Consider the following 21244-nt stretch of genomic DNA (forward strand, 5'->3'; position numbering starts at 1 on the left):
GTGCTATTGAAACAGGTAAAATTGAAAGACTCAGATGTCCCAATTATTTAAACTTATTAAAAACTAGAGTAGTCAAAACAGTGGGAGTGGCAAAACTTTTTCTCTTGAACATGTCAGCCCAATAATCTTAATATAAGAGGTAAGACTATAAAATGATTGCAAGTCACATGTGATACAGATTTCATATCTAGAATATATGAAGACCTCTACTCTTACAGATAAAACACAAGAAGAAGACAGTCCAATTAACAATGATCAAAGGACATGGGAAAAAAACATTAGAATTTAGTAAAACTATATGTGGAATGGGGAAAAGGGTTTGTGTTGTCTATCTTTTTCGACTGAAAAAAGTTAATCTATTTTAATATATTGCTTACTAAAACTCTCAAACCCTGCTTCTAATGTGTTTTGGAATCAGAATATTATGATCATCAGTTGACTAAACTTTTAAACACTGCTTATTCTGAAAAAAAGCAAACAAGACCTGGGAAATAATCCCCAAATACCAATCCTTTAATCACAAAAGCTCTATAAAAATATATACTTGAACAGATAAATATAAAAATGAATTGTCAGGGACACAGTAAGACAAGTTTTGCCTTTTTTCCCCTCTGGTGGTACTAGAGATTGAGTCTCATGGGTGCGGAGCTCTATGGTTTGTTTGCCCTTGTATACCCAGGGATTTGTTTTAAACCAAGCTAATATACACTTTACTATTTACTAATTTAATTTTGAGGGAACACAATTTTAATCGAATAGAACAAGATAAAAATAATTAGAGAAGAGGATCAGTTCTTCATGAATCTACAATAACATTCAATAGTTTCAAACATAAAAAATTTAAAGTTAGCCAGACAAGTATACATATGTACACACACACACACACACACACACACAGAGTATCTGATTATTGGTGATAGAAATCTATAAGTAATTCATGCAATACAACCAGACTTTAGTTACAGAAATTATTTATTATTAATATGGAAATAAAAAAGGTAAAACTGGTCTTATGGGAGTTAGGTTTGGCTACATTTAAAGATTGTGCTGAGGAAGGACAAATAAGTGGGATGCAAACAGTAATTCACAACATGGATGATATTACAAGGCGAAAAAGAGAAAGCTCAAACACCATCCTGCCAGGCAGAACTGCAAAACAATCTGAATTTGGACACTGATCCTTCAAGATCTAGAAAACTTCTACACATAATACTTTAATAAAGCCATCAGCAAGAATAGTTTGAATGCATCTTAAAAATTAAAAGTACCTATAAGAATAAAAACTTTCAAAGCTCTACATATCCTTTCTTGAGGATCAGTACAAATTTCTTTTGCTTAAATAGATAACTAAGGTCAGCTTTAAATGGGCTTTGCAAATGCATTATGTATCTATCATACTGTAGGTCCCATGAATATGAGTAAAATCAGTGGTAAACATCAACACGATAGTGACAAAAACATACACACTTTAATCTTTTACTGGCTAAATAAATATAAATATGTAATAATAGTTTATACCTGTAAAGAAAACTTCTTAATATGTTCCTGGCTCATGGTCTAGGTCACATGTACTAAAATTTACTTGCAACTTTATCTAGGATATTTAAAGCATCTGTCAAGAATATAAATACAAGAAAAACTTAGGAACCTTAAAAGGTTATTATAGTTACTTTCACCACTATCCTATCACTATAAGATAATTTATTGTCAAACAAACATAATAAAACTAACATTTATAGCAGGCAGTTACAAATGCATTTGGGGGAAGTTACATTATTATTTATTAGTCACTGTTCATTTTTTAATGAGTGTCAACTTTTGTAGACATATCAAAGACATCATCAAAAAAAAAAAAAAAAAAAAACCCAGAAAAAATCAATTAGTGTTTGGTAATATGAAAACGACTGCATTTATGACACATAAATGGACCTACAGTAAAAGCACTGCAGAAGCTAACAATAATGCTTTAAGCAAAACTGGAAACCATGAATACCATGCAGGTTTACTGAACTCACCTGACAGAGGTGTAAAACCATTCTCTAGGAGCAGAGACGCATGCACAAAAGTAAGAATATGATTGCAAGTAACAGACTTAACAAAATAAAAATATAACACTGAATTTCAAAATGACAAAAATGGGCCACATGATGGGACTACTGGGAATGAAAACACTTCTTGGTGTCTTACCTCTCTTTTTGCCAACAGCACATTAGGAACAATGTGAGGCAGGCAGCGTCCCAGCATTAACATAACACTTTTTTCACTGTCTGCAATCCTAGACACCTAGAAAATCAAACAGATGATTGTAGATGACTTCTGTTCATATAAGTGGGTAAAAGTTTGTATTCTGGATCTTGTTGCTTCCGATGTAAACACACATTCCAGCACGGCAATTCATACTACTAATAACAACACTGCCCTAAATAATGTCATGACTGTGGGGCAGTCATGGAGTCAATATGCTAGTAACAGGGGCACAGTTGAGTACAAGGGATACCATCAATTTAATGTTTATGATGCTGGGCTAACACACACTAAGCTTCTACTCAGCTATACCCCTAGCTGCTAAGCACAACTCAAAAAGTTGCTTATCCTAGCAGCTAGGGATGTAGCACAGTAGGATAACTACGGTGGTTAACAATGAATTGAATACTACAAATTGGCTCATATATACGATTTATGACTTTGACTGTGTCCAACATGTACAAAAATATTATCTGAAATGATAGACGTCAATCACCCTGATCCAATGGATCCTTGTGCAAAGATCTATCTAAATGTCAAAATGTGCATAAACAGGTACAATTCTACATGCCAGGAAAAATAAATATTTATTTAAAAGATAAAATAAAATATTATTAAAAAATAGTAGTGAGACCTGGAAGGCCTACTATAATTCAGCTCTGAGAAGCAGAGATAGCCCAGAAATGGAACCTCCTCAATGGTTGCTGGTTTGTTTGCTTTTTTCTTAAAAAGCTGCAACCATGCCAGGACAACCGCTGTATAATGAAATGCACCAACAGCTTGCATGATGAAATACATCATGAGTGGCTTAAGAAAGCTGGTGCAATTTTATAATGAAGTTTGTCAGACTGCAAGTGAACCAATTATCAAATGCCTTCCTTACTGCTTAAAATTTTAGGTACTATTTCTTTAAAAATTACTTTTAAATAATAGGTTTTCAACTGCAATCCAATCATAGCATAAACATTTTTGTATGAAACCCTATAAACAAACAACACCCACCCCCCAAAATAACAAAGCAGAGGTGTTTTATGAAAGCTGTGATATAAACTCACCTCTGATCCTAAACGACTATCTGCTGACATTCGACAAAAAGAGAGTAGTGCTTGGTGGAAAGCAGGTGACAATTTCCTTCAAGAAAATAATGGAAAAAAAGGAGACAGAACCCAAGAATTAGCACTGCTATCTCAGGAGGAAGTAAGCTGCATATATGCATATGGAAACTCACCTCCCTAACTCTAATCCTACCCCAGGATGTATGTGTTGCCCAGACTTCTCAGCCACTAGACTTGACCAATCCAACCACAGGAGAGAAAACACTGTGCATCACAAACAGCCCAATGCCATATAGGTGAACAGCCCTTCAGTGTTAGTGAATACACTAAGTGGTACAGTGATGAATAATTATAGAAAACATTTCTCAAATCTAAAATGAGTACCATCTCCACCCTCCATTTCCTATGGCTTCTGTAAAGCTGACAAAGGTTGAACAAGACACAAAGCCAGAAAGGCACTGCAGTTGTCCTGATCTATAATGATTCCACCTTATCCTACATAAAAATTATAAAAGAAGGGAATGTTCACTGAACATTCCTGACATAATTTAAAAGATAAACACTGGAGGGACAATAGAAAATATTAACTTACTTTTATGTTTAATAAGAATGGTCAAGTGTATGTTTATTTCTAAAACACTGATCTCTATGAAATAGCACTCCTTAAGTTGACTATGGGTTGCTCCATCTACAACGGCCAATGGCAAAACTCACAAAAGAGCATACTTAGTAGGTACCACAAAGATGTACTCAGTAATTCCCATGAGTGCAAAGTTAGAGAGATGGGTCAACGCTTGTACCTTTTGCTCTTATATGGAAGGGACCATAATCTATTTATTTGTTCAAACCAGAAACCACAAACCAGTCTTTCTCTAACCCTCACTGGACTAATTTCTTTCTATTGACTTCAAATCCAATAAAACTTCCAGCATTTAATTATCTTTCAATTTTGTTTCTTCCATTCTTCCATATGCATTCTTTACATGCTCATCCTGATTTCTTTGCCTAGTTAACTCACATTTAGCCTTCAAAACTAAGAGCAGATAGCATTTCTTCAATGAAACCTTTCTGTTGATAACTAGGCTGGATGCTTTTATTATGTGTTCCCAATGCAAGACCTACTCTCTTAATTTTCATACTTTAATTGCTTCACTGTCTTCTCTCTTAGACCATAATGCTTGTGTATGAAAGGATTACAGTGTGTCTCATTCATCAATATATTTTTATTAGCACTGTCTCGCATACAGTTAAGATCTATTGAGTGAATGTAACACCATCCACCTTCAGAGTATAAAAAAAAACTATATGGATGCTCTTCTATAAAAGGACTTTACAGTATTGTTACTACTGATCACCATACTATACATTTCCATGATTTTATCTCATCCACATTAGAACAAATACACCTTGAGGACTGTACACCTTATTATTCCAATTCTGTAAGTTTTAAATATACAAAGATAACAATATTATTTAATGGGTACAAATGTTGTGATTCATGAATAGAAAATGTCTTATACAAACAAATCTAATATTTCTCAGTGATAATGAAGATCTGTAAGTCTAAAGCAAATTAGACATGCTTTAAAATTTTTATCCTAGGGCTGGGAGAGATGGCTCAGAGGTAAAAGGCACTGACTGTTCTTCCAGAAGTCCTGAGTTCAATTCCCAGCAACCACATGGTGGCTGACAATCATCTATAATGTGATCTGATGCCCGCTTCAGGTATGTGCACAGGCAGAGCACTATACACATAATAAATAAAAAATGAAAATTAAAAAAAAATTTATTCTAATGTTGGGCATACTGGGCCTGTTTTTAACAAGAAGATGATAGTGGCCAAAAGTGCACTAAAGGATTAAATAAGTTGGTATACAATAAGCACATATGCACGAAAAACATTAGTAAATACTCCCTTCTTAACAAGATTTTTTCAGGTTACAACTAAAAGTATTTTAAATTCATGCTTTTTTTTTCCTACTAGATAATTTGACCACAAAATATGGGAGCCATGCTTTACCTTTTTTTTTTTTAAACTTTCTGAGTTTTAAGTACTATAATCAAACAAAAATTAAATGAACTAAGAGAATATTAATAATACACAACTAGTAATAAGCAGATATAGAAAAAGGACTTGAACAATACTATTTTGTCTTGTTTTGGTTTAGTGCAGGCAACTATATAGCATTAAAACCTGAGCTTATACAGAAGAAAGGTAAGAAGTGTGGAGGGGAAGGCCAAGAGCACTTAGTAACCTACAGGTTATTTATGGTCTTATGTATTTAAACCAAGACAAACCTTGTCAACTTATGGTTTCCTTCTCTTTGATATAATTTAATACTTATTTGTTCCACTTTGAGACATGTACTCTGCCTACGTGCTAAGTTATGCCAAGTGTAATAATTTGTAACTACCAAAGGTATTCCAATATAAACTGAAGTTCTTCAGCATGACAAGGCACAAACAGTGAAAGGGACATTTCAAAGCACAGCATGCACACTAACCTGTTGGGTTGATCAAAATGGACTGTGCTTTTACTTGGTACAGAAGAAGGTGGCAGCTCTTCTCTGTCCTTCCTGGGAAGAGAACTTGAGGAATTCTCTTTAGGAATAGAGGAGTCAGCTCCATCTGGTACTTCAAGGTGAACATCCTTATTTTTTTCCTGGTCTGAACTATTTACAATTGTCTGTCTACTGTCTTCAGGAACCAAAGAAGGCTGCACAGAATCACCAACTGCTACGGTGGTAAAGTGTTCAGTTTTGAGGATGTCCATCTCACTTTAGAAAGAAAATTCCCAGAGAACAATTTCAATTTTGGAAGCCTTGATGCCAGTATCTATCCCAAGTGATCACAAGCAGAACATACTAAAAGCCAATTAGCTGGTGAGCCCAAGCTCTTCTGTACAACAGTCATTGGAGCTCCCTACTCCAAAAGTGTAGCTGTAAACTATCACCAGGAGGGAAGCAATGGCTTTAGAGCCTGCTCTGGAGAAATGAAATAATGAATGGTAAAGTAAATATAAAATAACTAATGTGGACTTATTTTACAGAAACTGACAAGACTTGGGTGAAATCGAAATATATAACTTCTCCTAAGTTATCTCTACATCAATTTAATCTACTGGTGAGGGGATATTTTTGCCTTTTTAAATACTGAAAATAAATAAGAAGCTTTAATAAGAGCTTTGTGAAAATATTATGCTTTATTATTGAAACCTTGCTTCACTTATCTATATAACCTGCCAATGTGAATACAAACTTTAGGACTTTTATAAATAACAACTAAGTACTAACCTTTCAAGCCTTCTGATTTGTTCCATCAGTGACCATTTTTCATTATTTAATAAGCTAATTTTATCTTCTAATTTCTGTACTAGCAAGGAGTTCTAAAAATCAAAGCAGGAAAAAAAGCAGAAACTCAAGATCTCACAGTAACAGTTTTACATAAATACTTTTTGTGGAAATGAATAATTAGCTGGTATTTCTCACCTCTACAGGTAGGGAAGTGTCAAGAGTTGGAGGGACATTGGCTAGAATTGGTGTAAGAGCCTCTAATTCATCTTCATCTACTCCACTGGCCACATCCACAAGATCTTTCCCAGTCACTTGATGATTTCCAAAATCTCGGTAAAGTTGTAACAAGTCCGGGGGTTTGGGAATATTTAATCCTACATCATCCCATAATTCAAAATCCTAGTAGGATATATACACAAAGACACACACACAAAAAAAAGTTCTTGAGAAGCTGGTGTGATTGCTCAGTGGGTAAAGGTATTTATTGTCAAATTCAATGACCTGAGTTCAATCCCTGCCACCAATATGGTTGGAGTAAAAAACCAACTTTAAATCTGTTCCTTGACTTTCTACATGTGTACACACACACACACACACACACACACACACACACAGAGAGAGAGAGAGAGAGAGAGAGAGAGAGAGAGAGAGAGAGAGAGATAAATGTAATTAAAGATAATACAAAAAACCCAATAGGGCAATTTTATCTTGCATGCTGGAAAACTAAAGGTAATAATTTAATTATAATGTCTAAATGTGCTGGGCATGATGGTGTAACACCTTTAGTCCCAACACCAGGGAGGCAGAGGCACATGGATCTGTCTGTTTGAGGGCAGCCTGCACTGAGTTCCAGGTTGGCCAGGGTTACATAGTGAGACCATATCTCTAAACAAAACAAAACACAAAAAGCTCAAGTGTATATGCTAGGTACTCTTTCACTGAACAGTTATCATTCTTACAATTTTATGCTTTCTGATTAATTCTGTTAGATGATAACATGTTTTTTGTTTGTTTTTTAAAGCTAAACCTATAAAAAAGGGGCTAGAGATGGAGCTTAGTGATACAGTCCGTGTCTACAATGCATTAAGCCCTGAGTTTGTTCACTGGGGCAATAAGAGTCTAAGTGCTTAGTTTATCAACTATACTTACTAATTACAAATACACTGACTGATGGCATTGTTCTTCCGTCAGCCCACACTACATATAGTCACCATACTCTCTAATGAACTAACAGCCAGCTTAACCTGCTAATATTGCTATAGCTATTTAAATCTAACTTACTTCTGGCACTTTAAAGAATCCAAACCGGATGGGCCGGGCGTGGTGGCACACGCCTTTAATCCCAGCACTCGGGAGGCAGAGGCAGGCGGATCGCTGTGAGTTTGAGGCCAGCCTGGTCTACAAAGTGAGTCCAGGATGGCCAAGGCTACACAGAGAAACCCTGTCTCGAAAAACCAAAAAAAAAAAAAAAAGAATCCAAATAGTTGCCTGTAAATTTTTTTGTGTTTTGAAACATTCACTTTAATTCTGAATAATTCAACTTCATTAAAACCACACACACACAAAAAACACACTATCTTGAGTACTCAATGGCAAAGACTTTGATGGGTTGTATGAAATTACATAGTAAGAAATCATAGGCAGATATTCTTTCTTACCATCCTGCCTTGTCCTAAAATAAAATAATTTAGCACTAAGTTGTTATCATATTATTGAAATTTATCTATGAGACTCTTTGAAAAATTTTTAGTATAGTCATATGATATTATAAATGTGGCACTTCGACCCTTTGATGGCTTAAATATGAAATAATTATGACTGAAAATTTAATGTGAAGTTGATATGAGCACTAAAATCAGGGTTTGGAGAACATGAGACCCAAATATAACATTCCTAGTCTTTGCTTATTATTATCAGTTAAAAGGGCATACAAAAATGAGTATAATGCTCATTACTTCTTAGGACTTTTAAAGAATCATTTTAATATTTCTATAGGCCTCGTGGTGCTGGCTTATAAGAACTAAGTAACTTTAATTTAGACAAATTATAATTGAGTATTATACATATCAGTTTATGTAAAAATAATTTTCATTCTCCTGGCTCAATTGTTGTCTAGGAGGCTTACTGCCTTCTTCTGCTAACCTAGGTCTAGTCCTGGAAACTTGTAGCCTCTGTACAATCTAACCTAGGCCTAGAATCTTTTCAGCCTCTGAGACTTACTGCTTAACAAGCTCACCCTTACGTATTCTTTCTGAGCTTTGGGCTGGCTGGTTTAACTCGGCTGTTCTGGCTCAAACTCTTCTCCTAGCTGGCTTATTTAATTTGGCTTCTCTCTTTGCCTGGAATTGCTCTGCTTGGCCTCAAACTAACTCAGCAATTTGCTCTAATCTTCTGGAGTCTTCTCATTTTCTGTCTTCACCTGAGTTCTCTCCCTGCAACCCATCTCTCTATTACTGTCCTGGCAAACCTGCCAGCCAGATCACATAGACCCAGAAGGTCTTCGGATTTGATCTCTTGCCAGAATAGCCATGTTCAAATTAACATTCCTCTATAACTTTCCCGTTTCGCGCTGAAAATTGTACATAGTTTAAAGTTTACAATAGAAACAATTACCATTTTCAGCGTCTTAACAGTTTGAATGCCCCTATGAAGATCCACTCTGCTATTGATGCAATGATCCTCCATAATTGTAGTCCTGATTATCTGTTATTCAACATCATTTCAGCATCAAGGCTTCCCAGTCTGTCAGTCTAATGAACTATCTGGCCCTCTTCAGCTTTTGTTTGTAAGCTGGCTCCATGCAGGGGGCTCTGCTTTCTGCATCACTGGCATTGCTTTCTGTATCTCTTCCTTGAATTGCAACTTTCAATTAGAAGAGCTTCTCTCTCTGTTTCTCTATCTTTCCAAGACAGGGTTTCTCTGTGTAGCCTTGGCTGTCCTGGACTTCCTTTGTAGACCAGGCTGGCTTCTAACTCACAGAGATCTGCCTGACTCTGCCTGAGTGCTGGGATTAAAGGTACATACAACCACACCACGTTTACAATCCAGTGTCTTTTAGGCAATCTTATTCCTCCTTTCTGTTTCTCAAGGTACAATTAGGTCTTTATGAATTCACACATAAACTAGACATGTAGACAGTCCCATATTTTCAGCTCCATGCCAGTAAGCTGGCCTCCACTCCAGCTTCTTTCCCATTATCAAAGGGCTGTCTACTTTGATCATCAACTTCATTAGGTACCGTAAGTTCATGATTAAGCATTTTCTGTTCTCTTAGTTCCTCTATCTCTTGTCTCTCAGGCCTTTGTATTATCATAGCTAATTTTGTTGTTGTTGTTGTATAGCTATTTTTTCATATGGCAATCTACCTAACTCAGACCTAGTGTAGGGAGTCTTGAATCATGGCCATCCTAAGTGTATGGCATCTCAATGTATTGTATATGCATTTTTGAAGGAAAAGGCGCTATGTTTTTCATGAGCTCATTTCCATCTAGATGCCTTTTTTGGTGAAGCATACATGTAATTCTTTTGCTCATATTTTAAAAATTGTGTTTATTTCTTATTAAAGAGTTTAGAGAATTCTAAAATATCCTTTATTGACTTTTGAATATTTTCACCCAAACTATACTTTGCATTTTCACTCAATAGTGGTCTTTAAAAAAATTGTTTTTATTTTTAATCATGTACTCTTAACTGCTGAACTACCCCTCCAGTGTCAAGAATTACTATTATTATGCATGTGTCTGTGCATGCACGCCATGGCTTGAGTATGGAGGTCAAAGGACAACTTAGGAGTTGCTTCTCTCCTTCCATTTTCACATGGGTTCTAGGGATCGAAAGCAGGTTGCTAGGGCCTGGTATGACAAGCACTTTAATCTGCTGAGCCATCTCATCAGCAAAGAGTGTCTTTTAAAAATTAGAAAAAGTATTTTGATGACAGAACATTTGAAAAATACCATGATTTTGGTGTCTTGTCTAAGAAATCTTATCTACCTCTCTTAATTATAATAATTCACTCTCTTACTTTTACCTCTATAAGCATTACAGGTTCATATTAAAATCCACGATCCATTTTGAATTAATTTTCATATATAATATGGATTGTGATTTCAAGTCACTTGGGAGGTTCATGGCCACCACGTTTTTCTAATACCATTTGTAAAAAGGCTGCCTTTCCTGTATGGAAGTAACTTTGCACCTGTGAGAAAGCAACAGATCATGTGCACGTCTACCTCTGGCTTACATTGGAATAGGTGCCTTGCTTTACTTGTCTACATGTGTATGTCTTGATTATCTTATCTTTTAAGGCTGGAAGTAAGTGGTTCAGGCTCTCTTTGTTCTTAATCAAAGTTGCTTTGCCTACACTAGTTCCTGGCCACATCTATTTTAATTAACGCCAACTCAACTGATGAAAGAATACATATCTTCTATATCCTAAGTTAGTCCCTTATCAAATAATGTGAAAGTTGGAACTAACAGGTCAGATTCTGTTTCACCTGTCCTCTCTGTTGTTTTTTTTCCCCTTTTTGGTGAGCAGATAATGCTCCTGCTTATACTAGCAAAGCTTTCACAGAATTTTGTTTAACATGTAATATAAAGCATACTACAGGCATCTCATATAATCCACAGGGTCAAGCTATTGTGGAAAGAGCCCATCAGACTTTTAAAACATGTATCTATAGATTACAAGACAGTGAATATAAATATCACTCTCCACATCATATATTACAGCATGCTCCTTTTGTCTTAAATCATCTTAATAGGGAGGACAGTGGAACTTCTCCTATGTTAAAGCATTGGGAGCCTGAATCTTCAGCTTCCGTAAAACCTTTAGTTAAGTGGCGTGACTTGCTCACGGGAATGTGGAAAGGTCCTGATGGGCGGCTAACTTCGGGATGAGGATATGCCAGTTATGTTTCCTCAGAATGCAGACTCCCCCTTCTGGATCCTGGACCGACTTATTCGGCCCTACCATGGAGCCACATCCAATCTGCCTCAGCCATCCATGCAGCATAAAACGCCAGCTGCAGATCTCTCCAGCGATGGTTCCTGATTTTCTCTCCCCTTCAGCTCAAGAAGACACACCCCTACCTTCTTCCTGTTGTGATACTACTTCTTTAGCTCCTGCTTTTAAGAGATTCCATTTATGCTCCTGTCCTGCTCCCAGGCAAAGCAACTCCAGGTCTCCTCCCCAGCAACCAATACCAACTTGGGGCCAGTTAAAATTACTCAGCAATTGTGCTGAACACCTGATCCAGACTCAAGCACTGCCACGTACACCGGAGAATCTGCTTCTTGTCATGGTATCTTTTTTTAAAAAAAAGATATCTTATTAATTTATTCATATTACATCTCAATTGTTACCCCATCCCTAATCATGATGGAGGTACTGTTGTTCTTACTTCCTGGCTGTGATGCAGCTGCATATTGGGCTTATTTACCTGACCCCCCAATGTTTCATCTTGCAACTTGGGATTTTGCTCCAGTCAAAGTTACAACTGTTGCTGTGGCTCTTATGGCAGGAGAGAGCAATGAATATTTGTTACATTGAGAGAGTGATATTACATTTGATGGTGTTTCTGATTCAATACCTATTAGTTTTTATACCAATCCTGCTTCCTCAGTTACTGGTTGCTTTTTACTTACTCAACATACCTTGACTGCTGACTCTCCAGGAGGAGTAAGCATGTCTACTCATGGACTATGGATTTTAGATCTATTTGGGCTTTACAGATTATGCTTCCTGCCCTTAATGATAATAAATATGAGAGTACAACTCTGCCTTTGCCCCCTAAGCTTTCTGCTTGCCCTGACCCTTCAACTATAAGAGATTCCTGGGATCACATTTCCCTTGAAAATAATTTCCCTAAATGGTTTTTTTGTGATTTTACCAATACTTCTGTATTTTATCAGCCTTTTAATACATCTTCATCACTGATTGATCATTTAGTAGACCTAACTTTGATTGTAAAAAGTTTTCTTGAGCCTAATTATGTGAAATATTCTTATGATCCTGAAGTTTTATTCCCTGAGAAGTTTAGTGCTTGGTATACTTTTGGTTGGCCCACTCCAGTTTTTTTCCCTACCTTGACTCCTAAATGTCCTTTACAAAAGAACTTTTTCCACCTTTTTGCTGCTACTCACAAAGTTTCATTATATCAACCTATGCATACCTTTAAATTTGTTGTCAAATCTGTTCAATCTTGTGTAGAAACTCCTTTTGCTATTCTCCGTCAAGGACCTGAAGATTCCATTTTTACTTCTCCTGATCAACATGGCTCCTTTAGAGTTTCCTGTTCTGGTTGCACAATTACTAATTACATTACTGCTTCTTCTTCACATGATGTTATGTATTGATTAGACAGCCACCATATGTTCTTTTACCCATTAATATTTCTACTTCTTGGTATAATCCTGGGCTTCAAGCCCTAGATATGATTTCTTCTGCTCTCTTAAGACCTAAATGTTTTGTTGCTGCTTTAATTTTAGGAATTACAGCTCTTATAGGTGTTTTAGCTAGTTTTACAATGTCTACAACTGCTCTAGTTAAACATATTTATACTACAACTCATGTTGATCAGCTTTCTAAAAGTGATACAAGAACAACTGATAGAGGCCTTCAAGATCATATTAATGCCTTAGAAGAAGCTGTTCTTTTTATAGGAAATCAACTAAATAATATTAAGGTTAGACACAGTGTGCAATGTCATTCTGCTCTTAGGTGGATCTGTGTAACCCCTCTCCCATATAATGATACAGAACATGACTGGCGTCAAGTTAAGGCATATATACAAGATATTTGGAATAAATAATTCTGCCTTATCTAAGGATGTGGCTTCTCTTCATCAAAAGATTTCTAATATAGCCCATACTCCTGTTATATCTTCCTCATTAGAAGAAATTGGTAGCTGTACACTCCTATGTAGGACACAACACCTCTTGGTCCTTTTTTATTAATTTGGATATCAGCATCTTTATAATTCTGTTTTTTCTTTTTATTCCCAGTCATCTTCAGACAACTAGCCAAAGGTTTGCGAGCCTTGACAGTTGAATTTTGTGCTTCACAGCCTAAAGGAAAAGGGGGAAATGGTGAGGCCAAGAATTCTGGGGGCACTGCTTGACAAAGTTCCAGTGCCCCACAACCAGGTGTCCGAAAGGCCTGCTTGACAAAGTTCCAGTGCTTGGATGCCCTGGGTTCATCCTTTATTGCAAAATTCCTATTAGAGGCTTCTCTCCAAGGCTAGAATTGAAAATTAGTAAAAACTGATACTAATAAAAAGTAATAAAGTCATTGGTGATTCCCTGGAAAAATACAGCTATGCAGAAAATTGAGTCTTTTATAAAACTTACACAGATTTATTGTTAAATTATTAATAAATGAGTTTGGTAAATGATAGACACTTCATATATGAATAATAGCAGAGTAGAATTATATAGCACCTTGCTGAATATGCATGAGTATATTTTATGATGATGAATTTTACAGTGGAAAAATCACTTAATGAATGATACTATTTACAGAAAGTGTCTACTAAGTGATATACACAATTAACTGTATTACATTTAAACCTTGGATAACTGAGGAAGTAAATAAACTGCTGTCCTTTACAGAACTTCCATTTCTATAAAAATGTCCACAGGAGATTTTATGAACCAAAAGAACAACCTTCATTTAAAATAATGGTCTATGGGGGTGAGGAGGCAACTTTGGAGTTCAGATGTCTGCTTAGCATGTATAAGGTCCCTAGTCCCAATCCCTAGCACCACAGAAATAAATGGATAAACAAAGATAAAAATGATAGCTTTTTGATTTTTTTCATAATAAATCCTCTGGCATTTACTCTGCAAGGTTTAAGATTCAAAGAGATCCATGGAGCAGTAAGCGGTCACATTTCCAGAGCGAGAGACAATAATAAAACTAGTCATCATTTGTCTTTGAGATTTTATTAGAAGAATAATTGGTTCTTATTCAGAGAACCAAATAGCTACATATAACACACACACACACACACACATACACACACACACACACAAACACACACACACATTGTCATTCAAAATACTCTTCAGCTGGGTGGTGGTGGTGGCCACATCTTTAATCCTAGCACTTGGGAGGCAGAAGCAGGTGGATCTCTGAGTTAGAGCCAGTCTGGTCTATAGAGTGAATTTTAAGATAGCCAAGGTTATTGAGAGAAACCTGTCTCAAACAAACAAAGAAACAACAAACCAAAACAAAATTCCATCCATTGCTCTTGAACATCTGAATTACCTATGGTGCTACTCAAGAAATTTTTATAGTCAAACTCAATCTCTAAGTCTGCACTGATCAATAGGACCCGTAAATATTTAGTTTTACAAAGCATACTTTACGAAAGAACAAAAATATGAAGGGGGTTTACAGTTACTATAAGGCTGAAAAAAGGTACCTGGAAAGAAAGACAGTTTTTATTTAGAAAAGATACAAAATATAAAGTCTGTGAGCCAGCTGAATACTAAACTGAGTAGTTCCTGCTTTCTTCTTAGAAGCTACCCACATAGGCATATGTGTTAACAACCAAGCCAAGAGAAAAAGTATTAAAGTAGACATTACTCAAACCAGTAACTTTACCTGATCATCATTTTCATCTGAAAAGGTTATTGATGTAAGCTTGTAGTTATTCTTCAACAAAAATTCATTGACTAGGAAGTTGAGAGCTCTTTTTTCAAGGGGTTTAATTGGCTCCTGGAGCAAAATAAAAGACAGATAGGAAAATGTGAGCTTTGCTCCTTCAACACTTGAGCTGTACAGATGATAACTGGTGTCAGTCACCCACCTGAATTTCAGGACTTGATTTGTAATTTTTTCGTTCCTGTAAAGGAACTTCATGTTCTGGTGAGATAAAATGAGATAACATTTTACTACTTTACACTTAAGAATAGTTAAGCTACTTCTACATTGTAAAAGGGGGAAAAGGCTCAAAAAGTTTTATGTACACCACCTGCAGCCTTTGTTAGGTTGGCTCGGAGGGCCTGAATGGTCTCCTTGGCTTTCCGTAGTTCAAACTCCAGGACTGGACAGGGATTTGGATTAAACACACATAGGCATCCAACCAAGAAAAGGGAAACAAAAATAAAAAAATAAAAAGCAAAGATGGGTATGAAAAAAAACACAATTTGTATTGAAAACAGAAAGCATGCAACCTTTATGAAACTTGTGAACGCATGCAGCAGAGTTGATTTGCAAGCAAACTGGTGATCGTTTTCCATAGTTTTAGCAGAATCAGGGGTGTATGTTCTAGCTGTCTGACAAGGAATAAAACTATTAAAATACAATCTGTGGCCTACTTTTATTTAGGTAACTAAAAATTTAATAATTTGGGCTTCTGTTTTAGCCAATCTGGGTAAGAAAATACAATGAAATGTTTTTGGTTAACATAATTTGGGGGGAAGGGAGGTAAAAATTACATGAAAAATAAGTAACTATCCTTAAAACAACAACAGCAGTGTTTTAAGTTACTTTGAAATGCACTGTTTAGAATATTGCTGGCTAGACCTCTTGTTAGGTTGAGAGTAACAGTTTAAATGTGTAACAAACGTATGCCTATACACTTTCCTACAAGGAAGCATGTTTTTCTAAAAACAAGCAGATAGGTTAAAGACACACATAAGAAAGGCCTAAAGATTTTAGTTCAGTTTCTATTTAACACCAAAGGATAGAAATGATTTTACATTAAAGCAAATAATTATATACACATCAATCACCTCTAAAATAGTTGTATACAATTATCTAAGGGTGATAAGTAAAATTAGGTAGAATTTAAAAGGGTCTAATAAGTCTTTAAGTAGAATATTTTCTGTTAAGAGGATTAATAAAATTCAAAGATTTCTCCTACTATCAAATAGTCTGATTGTAAAATAACATGGATGCAGGGGAAACCTTTTATTAAGCTCTGGGCATTATTTATCATGAACAAGACTTAATTGCATGTATCTTAACTGTGAAGTTTTCTTAAAACTTATAGGTATTGATCTTAAGAAATATTTGAAGAATGAGAGTTACTTCTGTTAATTAAAACTCTGGGAAATTAATTGATCATTGTCATAAGCGGCAATTACAGACTTGAATAAAGACTAGGCAATTTAATTTTCATCTTAAGAAATGCAGGGTTGCCCTGATTGGTTGATGGAATAAAAAGATGAGATGGCATTAGATATAAGAAAGCTGTAAAAATATATGGAAAAATTAGGATTCACTCAGTTTGCATGTGTTCAATAAAAACTTAAGATGCAGTTGAGTCACAGCTATGGCGGCCATTTGTTTTGATGCACAGAGTCTAACTGCAGCAGCAATGAAAGCACAGCTAGGAAGGCACAGAGTCACTGCGTGCCACTGGTAGTCAGCAAAGCTGATCTGCAAACACTTCTGTGCAGCAAGGCTAAGACATTTCCCCTGAGCTGCAATTTCTTGAAATTCTTTAAGAATTTATGCTAAAGTAAGATTATTTACATCAGAGAATAGGGTTATGTAGAAATTTGTTCACTTAAAATCTTTTCAAAATTCAATGCAATTTTGAAAAAAAGGCACCTAACTAGACTATGCATAAGGTAAAAGCATACTTACTATGTTTTTAATAGCACTTAAAATTGCACAAAATACACTACAGAACAATTGCAGATCAGAAATGCCCTACACCAGAATGATAGAAGAGGTGGAGGGTGGGGAGAAAAAAAACAGGGGGGAACTGGGTAAAACACAAAATGGGAAATACTCAAATTAAACTGGTGACCAGGAACAAAACAAAGAATGGTTAGGCACAGAAAGCCAGAAAAACCCATGTCAGACGGCAAGAATTTTTATTTTTACGAGCATCTACATACATATTGCCAAATGTCATTAAAAGATACCAATGTTTTGAAAAGACAGCCTTCCAAAATGAATTCACTCTGCTGCATGTTTCTTAGTATACAACACAGGCTCTAAAAGACAGAGTTTTATGCTTGAAGCAATAGCACATCTTTATAAAAGGTAGACCACACCCAAGAAAATACAGATGGGAGAATTCTACAAGATTTTCTTAAAAGTTTAAAAATTGACTTCTTGGCAATTTCATACATGTATACAAACTATTTGATTTTTACCCTCATTATTCTTTCTTTCTGTCTCCTTCCCACTGTCAAGAGAGATTCATAATACAATGCAGTATTTATACATATATGAATTTGTCTCCCAAAACACTGGATTAAAGTGCAAACTGAATTATCCTGTAAGGAGATATATACGCCGTGGAACAAGTTCCAAGCAGTTCTTAAAATCCGAATTCTTCCTAACAATGTATGAGGGTATGTGTATTTATAAAAAATGCTATAGGAACCAACAACCAATCTGCTCATTCTAAATGCTTAGCCCAAACTAAAATGATCTTAGTGAAATTAAATGTAATAATTATAAATATGCATGCATATTAAACATTGTGCATTATAATTTTACCAAAACATTTAAGTCAGTATAAGCAATATTAAATTACTGTAGGTCCCACCCCAGTAGAACTGTTTTCAAAATAATTAGTGCTCACATGAGACTTGATTTCTGGGTTTCCTTCTTCCCTTAATATAAGGTTCTCAGAAATACTAGTTCTCAACTCTTAATAGTTTAATATCTCCTATGAGTACTTCTAGGAAGAAGAAAAACTTTTCTCTTAAGAATATAAATTAGAATAAAAATCTACTTTAAAAATAGTAAAAAAATCCAGTATTACCACCACTCTATTGGGCTTACAGAATTCCCTGCCTGGACATTAAAAAAAAAAAAAAAAAAAAAAAAAAAAAAAAAAAAATTGGTGATAAGTCCATCAAAGCAAACTTCAAATTCTATAGGTTCCGTACTTGTCTTAGGGGCTAGAAAAGTAGCCTTTTCCCCTAAGAAGAAAGACCCTTCCCACCATCACTCTTTCTGTTCAGGTCCTCTATCACGTCTCTTAAGGTTGGTTTCTCTTATCACCACTCTCTGGCCCTTTCTCAGGTTTCATATCCCATGGCATGCCTTCCTGTGACTTTGATGATCATAATCTTAAAACCTTTTCATCAGATAAAATCTTATTTCCTAGACATGCCCATTTGAATGTTTTCTAAGTTTTGAATTCGGTCCTAACTGAATCGCATCATTTCCTTCTCACAGCTGATCTTACTAAAGTAACAGAATCAGTATAATTTGGACATTAATTTATGGTAGGATAAAGACAACATGTTATACTGATTCTAATCCTTTAGTAACTAGCAATTCATCTCAATTATCTCTGTAACTGCTCATATGTCAGATTTTTGTGACATAATATATTAATAATTATATACACTAATACCAAGACACTCAAATATCAAAGACAGAAACATTCTGTATAAAACCTCATCTTTCTAAACTTACCTACCCATGAGTTCTACCCTCACCCTTTTGTTTGTAAAACTAACACTGTTATCAGATACACCTTTGGAAATCTGAAATCACAAAATTTCAATGAACCTGGCCATTACTTTTAACTTAAATACAACAGCCTCCACATAATTTTGTTCCAGTTTCTTATCCTACCTTAGTTTCATGGTAACCAACTGCAGATAAATCAATTTCCAGAATGTTATATAACCTCATTGGAATACCAATCCAATCTTAAGTGATATCCAGTTATAAGATTCATATAAAGTTCAATATGAGAAAATAAAACCAACGGATTCTGCAAATAGGAAAGAATACACACACGTGCTTTTTTTTTTTTTTTTTTTTTAACTAGGGAGATACACAGAATAAGAAAAATTGGGTTCTAAAAAAGAATTTAATCGCAGCACTTGGCGGGGGGGTAGAGGCTGGTGGATCCCTGTGTATTTGAGGCCAGCCTGTGTACATAGTGAGTTCCAGGACAGCCAAGGCTTCCTAGTGAGACCTTATTTCAAACAAAACAAAACAAACAAATAATGCCCTAAAAAACAAAACAAACAACAACAACAAAAAACAAAAAAGCTGGCTTTCTGTGTGTATGTACATACATATGCTGTATATGCTTGCAATCCAGGGACTCTGGAGGTTAAGGCAGAAAGACCGTAAGTTGAGGCCAACCTAGTTTACAGAGATTTGCCTCAGCAAAGCAAGCAAAATAGAGGCTACTGAGGCAGTGGGATACAGATATTGCTTTGGCCACTAACCAAGGAACAACAAAGCTATGGATGCTACTGTTTGTTATCTAGGGTATAGCGGCTGATGAGTCCACTGGGAAGATCTAAGAGTCATTTTGAAGAGACCAGAACAATGCTTCGAATACAGAGTAAGTATTCAACAAGAATGTGCTGACTTGACCCACAATGACTCCTCTCTCCAGAATTCAGGAGGATCCTTCCCCACAAATTAGAAAGCAGCTTTGTATCTCTTCAGATTTCAGTAGTATGTGTACATAGAAGTTATATACTTTAACAGGAAAAACTACAAGAACGAAATCAGCAACTCTGATGTTAAAAGACGGATCTTGTGAAGCGGGTTCTTATGTGTGAATAACTGTGCACACGTTTGTGTGAAGGTAGAAAGGCACTGTGTGCGTGTGAAGGGCAGAGGACAGCCTCCCATGTTGTTGCTTGGGTATTCCAGCCTGCTCTCTGATAGTTTCTCACTGTCCTGCAACTCACCAAGCAAGCTATGTGGGCTGCAAGATAGCCCCTGGACCCCTCCTGAACATTGTGATTACAGGCACATGCCACTGTGTACACCTTATTATAAAAATGGGTACTGGGAATGGAACGTGGGTCCTCATGGTTGCAAGGCAAGCACCTTATAGGCTGAGCTATCTCCGAGACATAGCTCTAAAGCAGTCAAAGCCCTTGTCATCTATTCCAAAGCAATCTTACAATACAGAACAAATTCCTTGACGGAAAAACTACGTCATACATATATGTTCAGAGTGCATAAAATAAGCCAAATACCAGCAGTTCATATCAAGAACTATCTTGTTATCTTTAAAAAAGCTTCAGTCATTAATGAAATTAGAATTCAGCTCATTCGTTCTGACATCTGTTAGTACTTATATAAATGTTATGTGAAAATATACTCATCAATGACAAAAATGCCAACAATAAAAAACTTCAATCCTTTGCTTCTTTGAAAATAAAGTGACTATGTTAAAATAAGTTTATCTGAAAAAGATGAAATCCTGATAGACATAAAGTTACACAGTGTTTCAGAGGTACAGCTTACAGTAAAAGACATTGTGGGTCTTGGAAATAAACTTTGTTGTGTGTTCCTGTTACTGGCAAATCTTTGAAGTATCATTTTACTAGTTTATAAAATAAAGATTTCATTACTTATTTCGCAGGACTGTTAATAAATAAAATATTTTCGACAAACACTGAGCAGAGTGTCTACCATTTAGAGTCTTGCCCTAAGCCTGAGGACAGGGCTCAGGAGAAAACACATGAAGAAGTCCTCAGTCCAATTCCTGGGCATGGAGTGTCTGCCTCTATGGAAGAAACTCTATAGGGCTAAGAAGGTAACCAGATTTTTAGCTTAGTAGAAAGGTGATAAAAAAAACTTGGGAGGTAGAGGTGGGAAGATCAAGTGTTCAAAGCTAGCCTCAGCTACATAGACCAAGTTCAGACTGAGCTACACAAGACCTGCACTACTGCCACCCCCACCACAAAAAGGAG

At 35.9% G+C, this 21244-nt stretch overlaps 1 protein-coding gene across 10 annotated transcripts in view; it reads right to left on the reverse strand.

Annotated features, from left to right (window-relative positions):
- Nucleotides 1-21244, reverse strand: part of Relch (RAB11 binding and LisH domain, coiled-coil and HEAT repeat containing) — an 82453-nt gene that overhangs the window by 49579 nt on the left and 11630 nt on the right. For 4 of the 10 annotated variants that reach the window (XM_051147218.1, XM_051147217.1, XM_051147216.1 and 1 more), the window contains exons 3-11: nt 15568-15639; nt 15403-15458; nt 15198-15311; nt 6788-6991; nt 6593-6684; nt 5804-6076; nt 3300-3375; nt 2188-2283; nt 2016-2039 (exon numbers count right to left, since the gene is read on the reverse strand). In XM_051147218.1, coding sequence (XP_051003175.1) covers nt 2016-2039; nt 2188-2283; nt 3300-3375; nt 5804-6076; nt 6593-6684; nt 6788-6991; nt 15198-15311; nt 15403-15458; nt 15568-15639 — 1007 coding nt within the window. Of the gene's footprint in view, nt 1-2015; nt 2040-2187; nt 2284-3299; nt 3376-5803; nt 6077-6592; nt 6685-6787; nt 6992-15197; nt 15312-15402; nt 15459-15567; nt 15640-21244 lie in introns of those variants that run through there. The other 6 variants (XM_051147221.1, XM_051147220.1, XM_051147219.1 and 3 more) reach the window with 4 other exon arrangements.

The sequence above is a fragment of the Acomys russatus genome, chromosome 6 (assembly GCF_903995435.1).
Source record: "Acomys russatus chromosome 6, mAcoRus1.1, whole genome shotgun sequence".
Classification (NCBI taxonomy): Eukaryota; Metazoa; Chordata; class Mammalia; order Rodentia; family Muridae; genus Acomys; species Acomys russatus.